The following is a 17,894-nucleotide window of genomic DNA, read 5'->3' as shown; positions in this document are numbered from 1 at the left end:
CTTGTAATATTTATTTAGCAAGCACGTGAGTGTCTGATGCTTGAGATTGGACAGTATAAGCTTGTAAGTGCTGCCCTATCAGATTTCAAGCTCATCCTTTTTCCCCCTTTTCACTTCATGCAAATCCAAATGAATAACTCAACAGATTGAAACTCCAACACATAATTGCTTAAGAAATAGCATGAAAAAGCTTTGGAGTTTCTCGAGTTCATATTCAAGATCATCCTTTTCCCCCACTTTTCACTTCATGCGGACCAAAATGAAAACTTCACAACAGAAGCAAACCCGGAAAAGCTTTGGAACTTCTTGAGTTCGTAGGCTTTCCCAGCTTTAACCTCATACAAGAAATCTGCAGGTAAGCTATGAAACAACAGAAACTGGACTTATGGAAACCAAACTTTCCAGCGGACAAACCCCAGTGCATTTTTCACAGCTGAACGATCTCATTGCTCAACTGAGTTCTTAAATGTTCATCATTATAACTAGTAAATGCCTGAAACCAAAGAGATGGCAAGTTGTTCAATGATCGCATCTAAGAAATAAATGGCATCAACTCTTGCACTGCAAGAGCAGAAATTGCAGCCCAGAACATTTGTGAAAGGCACTTGTTTCAGCTGTGATTGTTAAGAACAGCAAAAAAAGTTGAACCTGTATTGTGGCAACTACAGTACTGTACTCACATGGATGATATCCTAGAGTATCCTGTTCGCATCTATTGTGGAATGAATCTGAAATCAGTGGGGTGTAAATCAACTAAGTTTTAACTAAAACAAGTATAAAATCACCCCAGCAAGATCAAACTTTGGATCTCTAATCTCTTTTGGATATGTTAAGTGATGCAACACAAATAAAAACACCTCTACAACATTTAGATTGTTGAAATTCAGAATGGCTACCTCCAATATACTTGCCGCCTTTCCACCACAATGTAGAAAAGGATGGAAAACCAGGAGCCATTAGTGTATATTCTTCTAACCAAACAGGATTCATATTCGTACACAAGGCAAAACACACTGGAAAACCAACCAGTTCAAAACAATTTACATTCCGAGAGCACCTCTCAACTATGGATAGTTGGACTCTTAAGTCTTCCATGCAACAGTACAGTTTGTAAGAGCTCACTGCAGCAATTAGAATCTGACAAACTTGTGTACCACCAACTGAAACAGGGTGGTGAGGACATAAGCTCAATATCAGAGGAAGTAATCAGGGGCTGGTTTCTTAGAAGGAACTCCTCTTGCTTCCTGCATGAAAAATGTGCATTTTAGCAATGATCAATTGAGTATAAATATTGATGAAGAAAGTCAGGGACACAAACATGTGGTGCGGCGTCAAACACACGAAACTGGCTGTCCAGGTTCTCATCCAGCTCAAGGATGGCCGCCACATTACCACATCTGAAAAACGTTCATAAAGGAAAAGGCATGGTTCAGGGAGAATTAAACTGTGAGCATATAGACATACCTATCACCAATAGTCTCCCGTTCTTCACAGTCCACTCCACGCCTACCATGATGCTAAAGGTGGTGTATTTTGAACAACAATACAAGCTAAAGTACTTGTTGAATGAGACAGACAATTTTTTAAGCAAGATCTTTTAAATTCTGTGCTGCTTTGAACTTTGAATGGTTCATACATTTGGTTAACAGAGGCATAATTTCATTAAGGGAGCACCTCTCTGACTCAACATGAGGTTGAACAAGTGATGGGCCATATCTGATTTTCTCCAGTTCAACTGCCAATTTATTGGTAAATCATTAGCTACATTAAATGAAAATTTTGTGATACCGGATATAACAAGGATAGGTTAGCAGAGTTTCTTTACTAAACCCAGCTATGAACTTCAGGATTAACATATGGGAATTAGGATTGAAATATCGGTATAAAAGGTTAAGATGTAGTTCAGGAGACCTGTTATTTTTTTAATAAAATCCAAGTATAAACAAAATATGGTCAGAATGTGATTTGGACAAGCAAGATTAACAGCCAATTCTAGAATTTTGTTTCCATTCAAATTTGCTGGAATGCATCACAATAAAGCAATCCATTCCCATGCTGACTGATGGATATAAGACAAAAGCTGAACTTTAACCAGTAATATTCATGCAGGGGAGTCGAAGGTTCGCTAATAAATCTCAGGATGCAACATCATATCAAGACCAAGAATGACAGCTTTCCATCATGCCTAATTTAACTGGTTGGTCCATTTGGCTTTTAAAAACAGTGGATCCAAGATAACCCTTGCAGCAACATGACTTACGAGATCAAGAAAAGGCTACTATATACTAAAGAAAAGGACCAAGGATTCATCAGTTAACATTTTCTATTTGTTAAAGATAAAATAATGTTTCAAATTTTGCCGATGGACAGTTATTCCTGTAATCTATTTTCATGTGGCAAGGATAAACAGTTTAATCAATTTTTGAAGATAAACATTTAACAAGTACCTGTAACAGTAATTTGGAGCAGACCAGACTGTTACAATCTGCTTATTAAACATCCATTTATATCCTTCCATCACTAGTTGATGTGCCCGACATATGTAATCAATATTGTTTGTGTGGTTAAAGGATGTAACCACATTTCCACCAAACAGGAAGCCAGCACCCCGAGGACTCAAACCCCAACCATCAACAACATCTTCTGGATCTGACCACAGAAGATCACACATAGCCCCATCATGAGGCACTTCCTGCTTCCGGTCTATTGTTCTAATCTGTCGAACAGAATATTATCTCTGTTGATGATTGAGAGCTTCAGTAAATAATAAAAACAGTTGGAAAATATATAGCTGACCTGATCTAATGTCGAAATGGCAGGAGATAGCCCCCCATGGACACTAAAAATTTTGTTCTCAATGAGTGCTGATAGACTGGACAAAGGAATCAAGGACATGTTATAACAATTAACATTGTCCAGAAACACTAAAAATAAAATCTGGAGGAGGTTACCTTAAGAAGTCAAATATTTCTGTGCAATATCTCCATACATTTACTGACCCATATTTGCGGAGACACTCATCATAGAATCCATAAACCTGATTAGAAGGAACATTAGTGTTCTTTTTGACAGGAAAATTTAGGATATGTTATAACACAACTATAAGATAACAACCTGTGTGATCTGCCGGCTCTCATGATTTCCTCGGATGAGAGTTATACGGTCTGGATACCTAACCTGCACAGATTCGGGAAAATTGGCTGGAGCTGATTCAAAAGCTAATAGAATCCTGGAAAATTACACTATAGCCACAAGCAGATAATAGATTACAATAGAGGACTACCCTTTTGCTGTATGTATGCTAGCATAAAGTTTATGCAATGGCAATCATAATACTAATTGGGTTCAAACTAGTAAGTCACTTCAACAATCGGTCAGTCATCCTTGCAAATTAAAAGCATGAGATGGAAGCAACAAACTCTGGAAGTAATTAACATAAATTCTTGAAAATTCCATGGATCAACTTGAGGGGAACAACATAATGAGCTTTTGGTGCTCATCCGCTGGCTTTTTGTTCCTCTGTTGACTGGTTTTATACATTATCTTCTACCATTGGATGTTTATGACATCAAATAGCTTGAGAAAATGATGATGCAATGTGAAAACAATCAATATCACACAAGATAGTCTTGAATTGGCTGGATTCTTCAGAATCATGATACAAGTACCTTTACTTCGATTTGTTGGTACCTCAACAATGCATATCTTGTTCAATCTTTCTAATTTGTGAATGTTGGAAGAGGGAGAAAGAAAAACTTTTCTACTTTGTTTTTGAGAGTCCAAAAAATTTACTGCTGGTGGTGAGCATATGATAAATCCATAGGCAATTTGGTGGAAATAAAAAAGCTGATGGTGGATCAACAGACAGATAACAAACAGTTACCATGGAGGTTAACAGATGTGAAGAAAGTGTACACCATCAACTAAAAAGAGAATCATATAAAGACAAACCATATAAATGCGGTGAGTGACAACTATTTGTTAAAATTCATTAAAAAGACTAAAAAAAGGTTCAATAGAAAGTTGCATTATGTAAGTCCTAAAGAACTCAAAGGTTGGCTCTTGAATATTAGAAGCACTTACCTAGAAATATGTATTTAATGCAGATTAATTACTCATCAGGAACTAGCTCTACCTCACTACATTAGTCAAGAGCACGTAATTTATATTGGGTTTGCCACTTTTTCTAACTAAAACATAATAGCCCAGGAAACCAGTCTCCTAGCTAATGCGATAAGGCAATTCATTCCATGCATGTTTTGGACAATGTTTCCAAAATTAATAAATTGTTTCAAATATGATAATTATTAGCAAGAAAGATCATAATTAGTAAAAGGTTGTGCTAGAAGGATATCTTAGATTGGTTTATAATTTTTTTTTTCAGAAACCTTCTTCTTTTGTTTAAAATCAGAAAAATGAATTCTTATTTGAACTTGAATATAGTAAGTGATGCAATGACAAAACACAACTTGGACTTCCATCTCTATCCTGAAATTTATTGGGGGCCAACCAGCACCCAAGTACTGAAATAGATGACCCTTCAGTCCTAATATGAATTACTTAAGAGACAGGGATTTGCCAAGTTGCATTTCTATAATTTCAGAAGTGTGGAAGTATGCATATTGTACATCTATGTATATGTCTAACACATATCGCATGCCAGAAATAAGTAAAAATAAGATGTTACCTAGTTTCAGTTATTTCCACTTTTGGCCTGTGTTTTGCACCTTAGCAAACAGCAACTACTGATTAAATATAAATAGGATTAGTAAAACTAAGTCTCTAAGATAGGTTAAAATCAATTTCACCAAGGAAGCTCTGGTGCAACTCCGTATGATAACTCTGGAGGTGAACTTTCAGGCCAACAGGCAGAGATTCCTTGTTGAGAGTGTAGATTTTTCATGTAATTTTTCATATGGAAATATCAGAATCAGGTGCTTCTTAATTTTTTGACTTCTATGAACCTTGCTTATTTTTTCTCATTATAGAGCACATAGTTTTTTCATATGGAAATAGCAGAATCATGTAATTTTTCATTTGGAAATAGAAGAATCAGGTGCTTCTAAATTTTCAAACTTCTATGAGCCTTGCTTAATTTTCTCATGATAGAACACAAATATTTTTCTGTTACAGTATTAGGGATGTTTTGTTCCGTGTCCTTCAAGATAGTCAGGTCTAGATTCTGGATTTTTCACTTTTCTATAATTAAATTTCTCAACAGATGATATTTTTAGGTTAACTCCATGTAAAACTTTAAAAGAAAAGCCTATGCAATGTTTAGAGTGCAATTGTTCGTTGGTAAGACCACCCTATCTTTGTTGGCTTTAGTACAATAATTCTATTAGCCTCAGATAAATCCCATTAAGCCCTTGCCTGATGTTTAGAGTCTAAGTTTTTAAAGAAGATAGGCAGGATGCCCCTGGTTGTCCAGTTTATCACTCTTCTGTCACAATGAAATTATGTAGGAAGAAGCCCTCTTCAAATTGTAATTTGGCATTTGCAGTCTTCTTTGTGCTTCCAAAAATCAGAGAAATTTTTTGCAATGTGAACCCTTCTATAATACTGGATCAATTGTTTGTAGTAATACTCACCCAAAAGTATGAGATTAAATCTATAAGATTGACTCATCAAAAGGATGAGAGCACAAAGGCCTTTAATTTAATAAATACCACAAGCATAATATGCATTACAAACTGCCAGCCTCCATGAAGCTACTGCCTGGAAGTTGCAGTGACATGAGCCAATAATTAGGACGAGTTTTAAAAACAAGAGCAATCAATAGCATGGTACTAACCTCAACACAAACAAAGAAGCTAGACATGTAAAGGGATATAATCTCAATTTTCTGAAAAGAAGAAAAAAAGAAGTGCTTCCTGATATCATTACCTTCAACGCTAGCAAAAGCAGAAATGTTTCGACAGAATAAAACCCTCGGTCAACAAAATCCCCTAGAAACAAGTAATTAGTCTTTGGACAGTCGCCCCCAACTTTGAATAATTCTTTCATATCATAAAACTGTCCATGAATGTCTCCACATATCTGGAAATAATATGGAAAAAACTATTAAACAGTGAGGATATATGAACCCCATCTCATTTTAGAGTTTATCAAAAACACACACACACACACACACATATGAACTAATTGACACATCAAGACATGATCCTTAGGTATGTAATGAATAGATTTCCCAAGGAACTCTAAAAGGACCTATGTACAAGCTCCCAAATAACATGAGGAATTGGTGATTGAAAATGTAAATACTCGCATGTAATGATTGGCCAACATTTCTGAGGGTGGCTCTTGAACCTCAAACATTCTCCACCAATCTCAGTAGCTTCTTCAAACACTTGAGCATGCACAAAGTACTCAGAAACCAACTTCCAACATAGATATAGAAGCTTGTTGAATTAATGTTGAAAAAGACATGCCACTTACAAAAGGAAATCAAAGAAGGCTCAGGAAGCCACATCCAACAAATAAAGAAAAGGGCACTTTAAGGCTCCAATAAGTCCTTTTTTTATAGTTGATCAGCATCAACAAGATGAGATGAGAAGAAAGTGGACAATAACATCTGTTAGTCTTGGATAACCAGAAAATAGGGAAAGCAATTGCCCCTCTCAGAAGAAGGCATGAGAGGGAAAATCGAGACAAGAAGAAGAAGAAGAAACTATTATAATGATAAAGATGATAACAATGGCAAGAAAAGAATTGTACAGAGAAGAATCAGAAGATGAAAATGATGAAGAAGGAACAAAGAAAAAGGAAAAGAAGAATAGGAAAAGAGAAAAGCAATTGGATAATCAACCACATAATTTAATGTACTCCTTTTTGCTGCAATAATTTCCAAGAGATATTTATCTCATAACTAGAATGCACTTCATGGCTCTTTGCCACTACATTATGACTCTTTGAGATACTCTTGGTATACATTTACCCTCAAAGGAGGACATATTCTCCACTTCTTACTTAAGCACATCCACAGAAATATGAATCAAAAGAAGAAAACTGTACCCTTCCACCAAATAGTTTTATTATGTCCCACTAACACTGTGTCTAAGTAAAATTTCTTACATGTGTTGAAACTACTAATATTAGATTCTTCCTTGGCCGGTCCACATTTCACCTGTAAATATAGCTAGAGGTCCATTTTAAAGTAGGCGAGAGAACAACATTAAAGTTTGAAAGGATGTATCTAAGGAATGCGAGTGTTATTTAATTGTCTTTGCGTTGACGGTTGACCACAATCCTCTAGGAATAGTGCGTGAAATAGGTTAAACAAGTATTATAAGTTCTTTTGTTCTTATGTACGATGATGAATTCGAAGAGAGAGTGTTCAGGCTTTCTCTTTAAGAGATAAGGGAGAAAATCAGTTAAGTTAAAAAAAAAAAAAAAATAGAGTTTGTGTTCCATACACATGGTAATTACTTTGTTAGATAAATTTATAGCTTGTTTCTAAAGAGGGTAAACCAACTCACCTAGTACAAGAAAATATGGAACCACTATGGATGATACAAATTACATGCATGCGTTTGAAAAGTAATTTTGAACAAGACATTAACTAGAGAAGATAATAATCCTCTAGAGAGGATTGTGAATATTGAGGGCAAGTTCTTGTCCATAGGATCCATGACAAAACTATATCTCACTTCAATGTTATGATTAAGATGACACTTTTTACATCACCAGCTATCCAAGGCTGCTGTTTGCTTACCTCTAATGTTGTGCACCAGTGAATGATTGCAAGTAATTACAATTCTCTAAGTCAGGAGTGACAAGTAGAATCTTAAAACCACCTCCTACCTAAATTTTAGGAAGAAGTCTCAAAATATTAAACCCGTCATATTTTGAGAAGATACAGCAAATTCGCTGGACTTTAAGATAGACATTATTATATTTTTTTTTCGGTTTGCATCAGATGTCCTTAATGGCTCTTCCATTGGGCCAATTTTATTGTTCACTCCGCTCATCTCTTTTACCATACAAAATTCAAGCTTATGATTTCAACTTTTTTTTTCCTTGAGTATGGACATTAAGGAGTAAGATTTAACATGATTAGGAACACATATAGATTGATAAACTAGACAGGGGGGGTTCAAGGCATCTTATCCTAAGCATGTGATATAACATGAACAAAGGGTAGCTTCAGGTTTTGAGTTAAAAAGGATGGTGAATGGGGAAAACTTCAGTATGATTTCTGGGATTAACGTAATGTCTATAAAGGAAAAATAAAATTAAATAAAATCTTGATGGAAAAATAAAATAAAATCTTGATGAAAAAAAAATGAAGTCGTTTAAAGATGGTGATGAAGACATGCTTCCTGACCAAACCTAACTTTATGTCAGATCTGAGCAACAAGCTATACAGCTAATAAATATAAACACTCTATGACTATGAGAGCCCATGCAGGTGTGTAGTTAGTTCCACATCCGTTGTGCACCGAAAAAATCTTGGATATTTATGCAGATCCAAAAAACCTAAATAATACCTTCCAGCTAGTCTTTTTGGGATTGTTATAAATAATATCAGAGATGAGTAGGTTTATGGTCCACGTAGACTAGGAGATACGGCAACATAGATTATATTGGGGTTAATCATGGTCTATTGTGTTTAAATTATGGGATGACTTTGGGTACTTTCTAGGGTCAAGATATCCAAATAATAACTTCAGATTAGTCTTTTTCTTGGGTAGGTCCTCGGTTGTTACAACTACAACCATGAAATATTTTCAGCAAAACATCAACTGAAATGAGACAAACAATAAGGGGTGTATAATAAATGCAGTCACACACCACTCCCATAACATACCATTGAATTCAAGAAACGCAATCCACAATCTCAGGCTTAATTTGTAAAACCTGTGTACTCTATGAAAAGCGCGTTCCATAAAAAGTCCCATTTAAAAAAAAAAGTAAAAGAAACCCTAAAGATGCCATATTTAATGGGAAAAACCGCTCGAAAAGCAAAACCTAGAGGCACGTTCGATCAGTCTAAAGAGATTCAAACCAACACTATATCAGAAAAGGGCAGCATGCATCAGAGAGCAATTCTAAATGACGTAAAACAGTATGAAAATAAGAGGGATCCCCTGCAAGAAAGGGGAAAAGAGGTGGGGGAAGGAGGGAGAGACTCTTACGGTGACGGGGGCGTCGACCCTCTGGACGTTGCTCTCCTCGACAAGGATCTCCATGGCCTTTAGGCATAGCGCCTTCACCTCCGACTCTTTGAGCGGCTCGCATCGCTTCAGCTGTTCTATTTGCCGATCCAAGTCCGACATGGCTCTCTCTCTCGCTCTCTCGCCCTCGCCCGCTCTCGCTCTCTCGGCGGCCTCGCTCAGAGGCTCCGAGGAGATGCCGCTGCGGCTCCGGGTGAGCCGGTGACGGGAGATTATTTATAGCATCTCTGCAGCCGACGGTGATGGGATCCAGCTTACTCCGGTGTCCTCACCGCACTCTTTCGCTGGCGCGGTAGTGCGGTGACGTTACCTCCGGCCTCTCTCCTTTCCGCTTGCTGATAGGCCTGCCGGCTTGAGAACGGAAGATGGGCCTGGGGAAGTCTGGGTTTGAGGCGGCTGGGAGGTTGGACCCTGAGAAGTTGGATTTCAAAATCCTACCTTTTCCTCCTGGACCCAAATTTTGCAAGTTAGTGGAAATAATAAGAAAAAGTGTCTCTCTCTCTCTCTCATTAGAAAATAATAAGTCTCATAGAGTCAAAGTGCTTTGGTCAACTTTTCCTCTCTCCAGCCCACAGAATACTCCGAAGTGACAGGCCAAATAAGAAACCGCCTAGTCTATAGCCCCATTAGCTTTTCTGAATACATACCTACTCGAAAGTCCCTTGCACTTCATTTATTCGCCAAGAAGTTGAAAAAAATAAAATTCAATAAATTATGAAACTAAATTTTTATATTTGATTTTCTTGAACTCGAAAAGATCCAAAAAAAAAGTCATAGAAAAAGTGTTTAAAAGATGACCGGGTGGTTTAGAACCGTTCTTTACCTCTTAAATTGTAAATTAAAAATCCTTTTATCCATTATAAATGATAAAAATTAATTTAGCTTGATTTTACCACTATGCAAGTAATGAGAGCCTTACAGAATTCTAAGCATATAACCGATCTCTGAGCTTTACATCCAAGTATAAATTGGATCTCTTGGTTGTATGGCTACTAAACACCAAGTTATCTAATTCCATGTTACACCAAGTTAAAATATTATAAATTGTGCAGTACATCTAAACACGAAGCAGACTCTCTTGCTTGGTCATATTTATGATGGAATGATTAACTTAATAAATTATAAATCATACCTTGATTTGCTAAATCCATTGGGATTAAACTTTGGAATGCGTGCACAGCCTCGATTACCGATGATCTGAACAAAGATTAGCGAGAGATCTTCTGGAGAGAGAGCCCATAATGCGTGCTTTAGAGAAGGGGTCTAACAGGCTATTTATAGCCCTCTCCAGGGACCAAACGCTGCAGGTGGTTACATCCGTGAAGAGTCACCCCCCATCAAGGTAACCCTTCACTACTGTGAAAATACCTTAATGCCCTTGTGATTATCAGGATTTACGAAATTCAAGGGACACTTGTCAAATGTGGGTTTTAATTAAACGAGATCAGGGTTTAATTAAAACGGGATCCAACATTCTCCCACTTGGACCATATTGACGTCATTTGTCAATGTGGGCCACAACTTGACGAGATCCCAACATTCTCCCACTTGGACCATATTGACAAGTGAAATATCCTTAGCACTTGAATTTTATAATCTGTATACGCGTGTTCTTTCTATCCTGATATCAATTTGGGCAAACTTTATGTTTGATTACTTTGAGAATAATAATACGAACCATGGCGGAAATAACACCTATTTGATCGGCGTATAACCTTCCATGATTACTATATTACTAAACCATCATAACCAAAACCCTTATGAATGAACTTCTCATAAAATTCATTCTTTGGTCACAATTTCTGCTACCTTAGTATGCATAAACCATATGAATTCATTAAAGCAGAAAATACAATATATGTGATTTACAACCATCTAAAATGTGCACAATAATACATCAATTAATTTGCACAGAAAAGTCCCATTTGACTGACATGCTCCTTATGCAATCCCGGGGTTATTGCTTTGGTCAAAGGATCTGCCAACATAAGCACAGTATTGATGTATTGAACTGAAACTTTATGGTCATCACATTTTTTTTTTATAACAAGATATTTCACCTCCATGTGCTTATTTCCATTGGATATCTTGTTATTCTTTATTGAGGAAACTGCTGCTAAATTATCACAATATAACTTTATGGGCCTTGAAATAGTGTCCACGATCTGTAGGCCTGCGATAAAGTTCCTCAACCAAATAGCCTGTGTAACTGCATCATAGCATGCTAATAACTCAGCCTCCATTGTTGAAGCAGCTGTCATTTTTTGCTTCGAACTCTTCCACGAGACTGCACCACCAGCTAGTAGAAAGATATAACCTGATGTTGATTTTCTACTATCTGGACATCCCGCAAAGTCTGAGTCTGAGTATCCAACTATCTCCAAAAGATCGGATTTGTTGTATGTGAGCATATGATCTTGAGTTCCTTGAAGATATCTCAATACTTTCTTTGCAGCTCTCCAATGTTCCATTCCTGGATTAGCTTGAAATCTCCCCAGTAATCCCACAACATATGCTATATCAGGTCTGGTACAGACTTGAGCATACATTAAAGTCCCAACTAGTGAAGCATATGGAAATGTTTTCATATGCTCCCTTTCAATTTCATTCCTCGGAGATTGTGATTGGCTCAACTTTTCACCTTTAGTAATAGGCACTGGGCTTGGTTTGGAATTTTCCATACCAAATCTCTCCAACATTTTCTTAATGTAGGCTTTTTGAGATAGACAAACTTTTCCCTTAGATCTATCTCTATGAACCTCAATGCCGATGACATATGAGGCTTCACCCATATCCTTCATATCAAAATTACTGGAGAGAAATTGCTTAGTCTCTCTAAGCAATGCCAAATCACTGCTAGCAAGCAAAATGTCATCTACATATAGGACTAGAAAAATAAATCGACTCCCACTGATCTTAAGATAAATACATCTATCAACAACGTTTTCTACAAAGCCAAATGTAGAAATGACGTTATTGAACTTAAGATACCACTGTCGGGATGATTGCTTGAGTCCATATATAGACTTATTTAGCTTGCAAACTTTTTGACTCTGACCTTCTGAAACAAAACCTTCAGGTTGTTTCATGTAAACTTCTTCCTCTAAATCTCCATTAAGAAATGCAGTTCTCACATCCATTTGGTGCAGCTCTAAGTCAAAATGAGCCACCAAAGCCATAATTATCCTTAAAGAATCCTTCTTTGAAACTGGAGAGAAGGTTTCATGATAATCAATACCCTCCTTTTGAGTAAATCCTTTGGCAACAAGTCTGGCCTTATGTCGCTCTACCTTGCCTTTGGAGTCTCTTTTGGTTTTAAAAACCCATTTGCAGCGTACTGCAGTAGCCCCAGGAGGTAGTTCAACAAGATTCCAAACATTGTTTTTAGCCATAGAATCTATCTCATCTTTCATAGCATCTAGCCATTTGGAGGAATTTACTGAATTTATGGCTTGTGAGAAATTTATTGGATCATCTATATTTCCAATGTCATAATCATTTTCTTGAAGGTATACTATGTAATCTGGTGGAATTGGAGATCTCCTTACCCTTGATGACCTTCTTAAAGTTCCTTCTTGATCCACTGGTTCTATAGGTGGAGCAACATTTTCAGTGATAACTGGCACAGATTCAAGTGGTACATTAAAAGTAGACTCATCCTCCTCCAAACCATTATTAATGATAGGTAGAGGAATCATTGGCTGCTTATTTGAATCTTGCATACCATACAGAGTTTGCTGTTCCTCAAAATTAATTTCTTGAGGTGTTATACTCCCACTGATTTGGTCATTTTCAAGGAATCTAGCATTTCTTGTCTCCACAATCCTCAAAGTATGATTAGGACAATAAAATCTGTATCCCTTGGACTTTTCTGGATAACCGATAAAATAACAACTAATGGTTCTAAAGTCCAACTTTTTCTCTTGTGGGTTGTACACCCTTGCCTCAGCTTGACACCCCCAAATATGTAGATGTCTTAAACTAGGTTTCCTACCTGTCCAAACTTCATAGGGTGTTTTTGGGACAGCTTTAGTAGGAACCCTGTTTAGAATATACGCAGCGGTTTTTAAGGCATCACCCCACAGAGAAATTGGGAGAGTTGAGTGACTAATCATACTTCTTACCATCTCCATTAATGTTCGGTTTCTTCTTTCCGCAACTCCATTTTGATCAGGACTACCAGGCATAGTGTATTGTGCAACTATACCTTGCTCTTGAAGAAATCGAGCAAATGGACCTAAATGTTGTCCAGTTTCAGTATACCTACCGTAGTATTCACCACCTCTATCTGATCTCACAACTTTAATCTTTTTATTAAGTTGTAACTCTACCTCTGTTTTGAAAAGCTTAAATGCATTTAATGCCTCAGCCTTATCGTACAACAAGTAGAGATACCCATAGCGTGAGTAATCATCAATAAAGGTGATAAAATATTTATGACCAGTAAAACATGGGATCGAAAAAGGCCCACATATATCTGTATGTATGAGATCCAATAAATTTGTACTTCTAATGGCACCTTTCTTAAACTTGTTAGTCTGCTTTCCCTTGATGCAGTCTAAACAAGTTTCAAAATCACCATAGTCAAGAGTTGGTAAAATTCCATCATTTACTAATCTCTTGATTCTTTTTATGGAGATATGGCCTAATCTTCGGTGCCATAACATAGAAGAATTTTCATTTATTAGGCTACGTTTTAATCCATAATGATCTTTATTTTGCAGGGATAAAAGGGATAGCTCAAAGGATGTATCAAGGTCTAATTTAAATAAACCATCCTCTAATAAGCAATTACCAACAATAATATTATTCAAGGAAAGGTTTACAAATGACCGTCCAAATGAAACGGTATATCCAAAAGAAACAAGTTTTGAAATAGATATTAGGTTTCTAGAAAATCCAGGTACATAAAAGGTATTTTCTAGGTACAAAATATGGCCAGTCTTTAAGGTCAATTTGAACGTTCCAACAGCTTCCACATATGAACGCATCTTATTTCCCATTATGATGCTTCGCTCACTTTCCGTTGGAATTCTTTTGTTCAACAATCCCTGCAAAGTTTTACATATATGGATAGTAGCACCAGAGTCAATCCACCATGTGTTATGAGGTACATCAATAAAATTTGATTCATAACACACTAAGGAAAGAAAAGTACCTTTCTTTTCGAGCCATTTCTTGTACTTGATGCAGTCCTTTTTCAAATGTCCCTGTTTCTTACAGAAGAAGCACTTTATTTGCCTTTTGTCAGTCACTTTGGCTGACACTTTCATTTTCTTCTTCTTAACAGGAATATGATGACTGGTACCGCCGACCTCTTTATGTCCTTTTCCCTTATGAGAGGTGAGATAAACACTCTCTTGCCTCTCTTGTTTTATTCTCTGCTCCTCATCAACACACATGGCTAGAAGTTGATTCATAGTCCATTTTTCTGTATGTGTGTTGTATGAGATCTTAAATGGTGCATACTCCATAGGCAGAGAATTAAGGACAAAGTGTACAAGAAAAGTTTTTGACATGTCTACTTCCAATGATTTTAATTGGGCAGCGATGTCACGTAATTCCATAATGTGCTCGCGTATGCCACCATTATCATTATACTTTAAGGAAGCAAACCTTGATATTAAGGTGCTGGCTAGGGCTTTCTTTGAACTCACAAATTGCTCTTCTACTGCTGTTAAGAATTCTTTTGCAGTTTTGCAATCTGGAATTGAGCCCCTTATCTTTCTGGAGATATGATTTTGTATGAGTAAAAGACTTAAGCGGTTTGACCGCTCCCACCTCTCATACAACTTTTTCTCCTCTGGCGTAGTTTCCTCCGTGGGGACAGGTGGCATGTCCTCACGAAGTGCCAGATCAATATCCATGCACCCTAAAGTAAATGTCAGCCTTTCTTTCCATTCCGAGAAATTTGAACCATTAAGTATTGGGATGCATGATGTAGATTGTGAAAAAACTGTCGGAAACAAAGCTGCAAAACATATGCTTACTATCAATATGCATGCTATAATTACGCTAAAACCTTATCTAAATCACTAACCCATATTAGCAATTTAGTGAGTAAATCAAAATTAACTTTACATGATTTACCCCTTTACGATAAAACTAATGCATTAAGTATGATATTTAATGAACTTTATATATCTAGTTGAAAAAATCCAAAGAATAACAGCTAGATCAGCTCCAGATCGGTGGTGGAGCACTAGGCTCACTTAAGTACCAGCCTTTCTTAGGCACGTATGCCTTTTTGACAAGCTTTTCTTAGACACCGTTATTCAATGGATAAAATTTTACTAGATATTGTTCAATGTTAATGAAGAATTCAAGGCCTTTGGGCAACAAGATTTCATCATAAATATCATACTAATAACATTATTTCATCCCACCATTAACTTTGTATAATGATTTTCCTTTGGGGCCGGTTCATTATATATGATGCAACTATTCAATTTCATGAGATGATGATAAAAAGACTCTTTATTGATTAAATTAAACTAAAGCATTCTAAAATTTATGGGATGCTTTGGCTCGTCACCACAAATATGCAAAAATTTAATCATTTATATGTCTTTTCCTACATAAGATGCTTTGGCTCGTCTCATGCATATATCATCCTTTTATCATGAAAAATATGAATAATTTAAATAATCATGTATCATCATAAGAAAGCATATAAATTGATCAATTATGCAATAAATTCATTACATGGAGTAATATATAATTGTCAAAGTACTGTTCTGTAATGAAACTTTAGCAAAGGGACCACATAAAAATATTTTAGGACCCTTTTGATAATTCAACTTTCGGCTGGGGACCATATATGAATTTCAGAAGCCCCTTTTTCAGAATAACATATTGTCAGGGGTTTAACTGTAAAAGGTCCAATTTAAGCCAAAAGGATTTAGATTTCGGGTTGCGGGGCGAAGCCCAATAACCCGAAACCTGTTAAGCCCTTCACCTCCCTCTTTTTTTTTTTTAATTAATTAACCGGATTCGGGTTGCGGGTTTAGAAAACCCGAAACCCAACACTATTCATCTTCCCCAAACGAAAAGAGGAGAAGGGGGCCAAAACCAGTGGCCCCTTCTCTCCTAAACGACGGCGGCGCAACCGCCACCGCCGGCCGTAGGCACGGCTGCAGGCCGCGGGGCGGCCACAAGGCGGGGCCGGAGGCCGGGGTCGGCCGCGGAGGCCGCGGGGTTCGGCCGCAGGGTGCGGCCGCTGCCCGCGGTCGCGGGCCGCAGGGGCGTCGGCCGGGCACCGTGGCAGCGGCCGGCGCCGCTGGCAGCGGCCGGCGCCGCTTAGCGGCGGGCCGCAGGCCATGGCGGCCGATTTTTTTTTTTTTCTTCTTTGCCCGCGATGGCCATGGCGGGTTGCAGCCGCTGCTGGCTCGCCGAGGGGCGGGCCGTAGCGGCGGCCGGGGACGCGGTGGCTGGACGGTGGCCCTGTTGGCCACCGGTTAGGACGGGGAGGGCCGCGACCGAGACCCGCCGCAGTGGTGGCCATGGCAGCGGCTCTCCCTTCCTCATTTTTCTTGATTCGAGGTGAAAGGAGGGGAATAGGAGATGAAGTATTTAGTCCCACATCGGTCAGAGAAAATTTTTTCATATGTGTAAATAACATCGGGGTCCTACGTATTTCCGTCCAGCGAACCAAACGGGTATGATTTATTTTGGAATCCTATCCACCCGCTCTGATACCATTGATGGAATGATTAACTTAATAAATTATAAATCATACCTTGATTTGCTAAATCCATTGGGATTAAACTTTGGAATGCGTGCGCAGCCTCGATCACCGATGATCTGAACAAAGATTAGCGAGAGATCTTCTGGAGAGAGAGCCCTTAATGCGTGCTTTAGAGAAGGGGTCTAACAGGCTATTTATAGCCCTCTCCAGGGACCAAACGCTGCAGGTGGTTATATCCGTGAAGAGTCATCCCCCATCAAGGTAACCCTTCACTACTGTGAAAATACCTTAATGCCCTTGTGATTATCAGGATTTACGAAATTCAAGGGACACTTGTCAAATGTGGGTTTTAATTAAACGGGATCAGGGTTTAATTAAAACGGGATCCAACAATTTAATCAACTAGAGAATTGGAAGATTCATTGGTTGATGGATTGGCTAAAAACTATTTAATGAATTGATGATGAGATGATACTTTTCCTATGCACCTCTCCTTCTATACCGTTGATCATTTGAATCCTTTTCGCAGCATGCAATGCAAGTATACTGTTGAAAGAGGAGAAAGAGAAAAGTAATTTATATTTCTGTCTATTTATTACAATGTATTGGAGCAGTCTTTATATAGATTATAAACTAGGATGCTAGCGAAGTTTAGTAAGACCGACTGAGTTTGGCACAATCAATCACAAATCAATCAAAGTGAAATTTAGTAAGGCCAACTAAGTTTGGCAGAATCAATCACAAATCAATCAAGGTCCTAATCAATCATATAATTTTAACATCTTCCCTCAAACTCAAGGTGGTAAAGATGCCAGAAGGATGGGCTTTGGTGATGACATTTGCAAACTGATCAGCCATAGAAACTGGATCACGAACGTACCGAAAAACTGACGTACTAGATGAAGAGTAGGAGTAGGAGCTGCTAGGATTTAGAGCGAGATCACACCTGCTAAATTTACCTTCTCCAAACTTCTGACGATACGGTTTGACGCGCTACTGCTAGGGTTTGGAGCGAGATCGTGCTTGCCAAG

The 17,894-nt window shown here is 37.8% G+C and overlaps 2 protein-coding genes across 3 annotated transcripts; both read right to left on the bottom strand.

The window, feature by feature from the left end:
- Nucleotides 1–801: 801 nt before the first annotated feature.
- Nucleotides 802–9,625, bottom strand: LOC103696726 (serine/threonine-protein phosphatase PP-X isozyme 2). 2 transcript variants are annotated; one of them, XM_008778432.5, is made up of 8 exons: nucleotides 9,138–9,625; nucleotides 5,887–6,039; nucleotides 3,115–3,177; nucleotides 2,952–3,037; nucleotides 2,797–2,872; nucleotides 2,448–2,716; nucleotides 1,319–1,397; nucleotides 802–1,244 (listed from the first exon to the last, which is right to left on the bottom strand). In XM_008778432.5, the coding sequence occupies exons 1-8, from the start codon at nucleotides 9,276–9,278 to the stop codon at nucleotides 1,194–1,196; spliced, it is 918 nt and encodes a 305-aa protein (XP_008776654.1). In that variant the 5' UTR covers nucleotides 9,279–9,625; the 3' UTR covers nucleotides 802–1,193. The 2 variants fall into 2 exon arrangements, with proteins under 2 accessions (XP_008776654.1, XP_088572484.1); XM_088716358.1 differs by lacking the exon at nucleotides 5,887–6,039 and having other exon boundaries at nucleotides 9,138–9,522.
- A 1,520-nt stretch (nucleotides 9,626–11,145) lies between these two features.
- LOC148714804 (uncharacterized) lies at nucleotides 11,146–16,373 on the bottom strand. The gene is made up of 4 exons (XM_089928160.1): nucleotides 13,951–16,373; nucleotides 12,272–13,047; nucleotides 11,237–12,091; nucleotides 11,146–11,154 (listed from the first exon to the last, which is right to left on the bottom strand). The coding sequence occupies exons 1-4, from the start codon at nucleotides 15,041–15,043 to the stop codon at nucleotides 11,146–11,148; spliced, it is 2,733 nt and encodes a 910-aa protein (XP_089784286.1). The 5' UTR covers nucleotides 15,044–16,373.
- Between the last annotated feature and the right edge of the window lie 1,521 nt (nucleotides 16,374–17,894).

The sequence above is a fragment of the Phoenix dactylifera genome, chromosome 2 (assembly GCF_051530095.1).
Source record: "Phoenix dactylifera cultivar Ajwa chromosome 2, Ajwa_hap1_PhDact_Kaust_v1.1, whole genome shotgun sequence".
In the NCBI taxonomy this organism is placed as follows: Eukaryota; Viridiplantae; Streptophyta; class Magnoliopsida; order Arecales; family Arecaceae; genus Phoenix; species Phoenix dactylifera.
Note: the sequence above shows the minus strand (reverse complement) of the source record. Positions and strands in the feature narration are given on the sequence as shown.

Coding starts and splice junctions, on each gene's coding strand:
- LOC148714804 (XM_089928160.1), bottom strand. CDS start 15,043: ATGGATATTGATCTGGCACTTCGTGAGGACATGCCACCTGTCCCCACG. Junction 13,048..13,950: donor TAATTGCTTATTAGAGGATG/GTTTATTTAAAT, acceptor TCGGTTATCCAG/AAAAGTCCAAGGGATACAGA. Junction 12,092..12,271: donor ATGGAGATTTAGAGGAAGAA/GTTTACATGAAA, acceptor ATTTATCTTAAG/ATCAGTGGGAGTCGATTTAT.
- LOC103696726 (XM_008778432.5), bottom strand. CDS start 9,278: ATGTCGGACTTGGATCGGCAAATAGAACAGCTGAAGCGATGCGAGCCG. Junction 6,040..9,137: donor GGGTCGACGCCCCCGTCACC/GTAAGAGTCTCT, acceptor TATTATTTCCAG/ATATGTGGAGACATTCATGG. Junction 3,038..3,114: donor AGAGCCGGCAGATCACACAG/GTTGTTATCTTA, acceptor CCTTCTAATCAG/GTTTATGGATTCTATGATGA.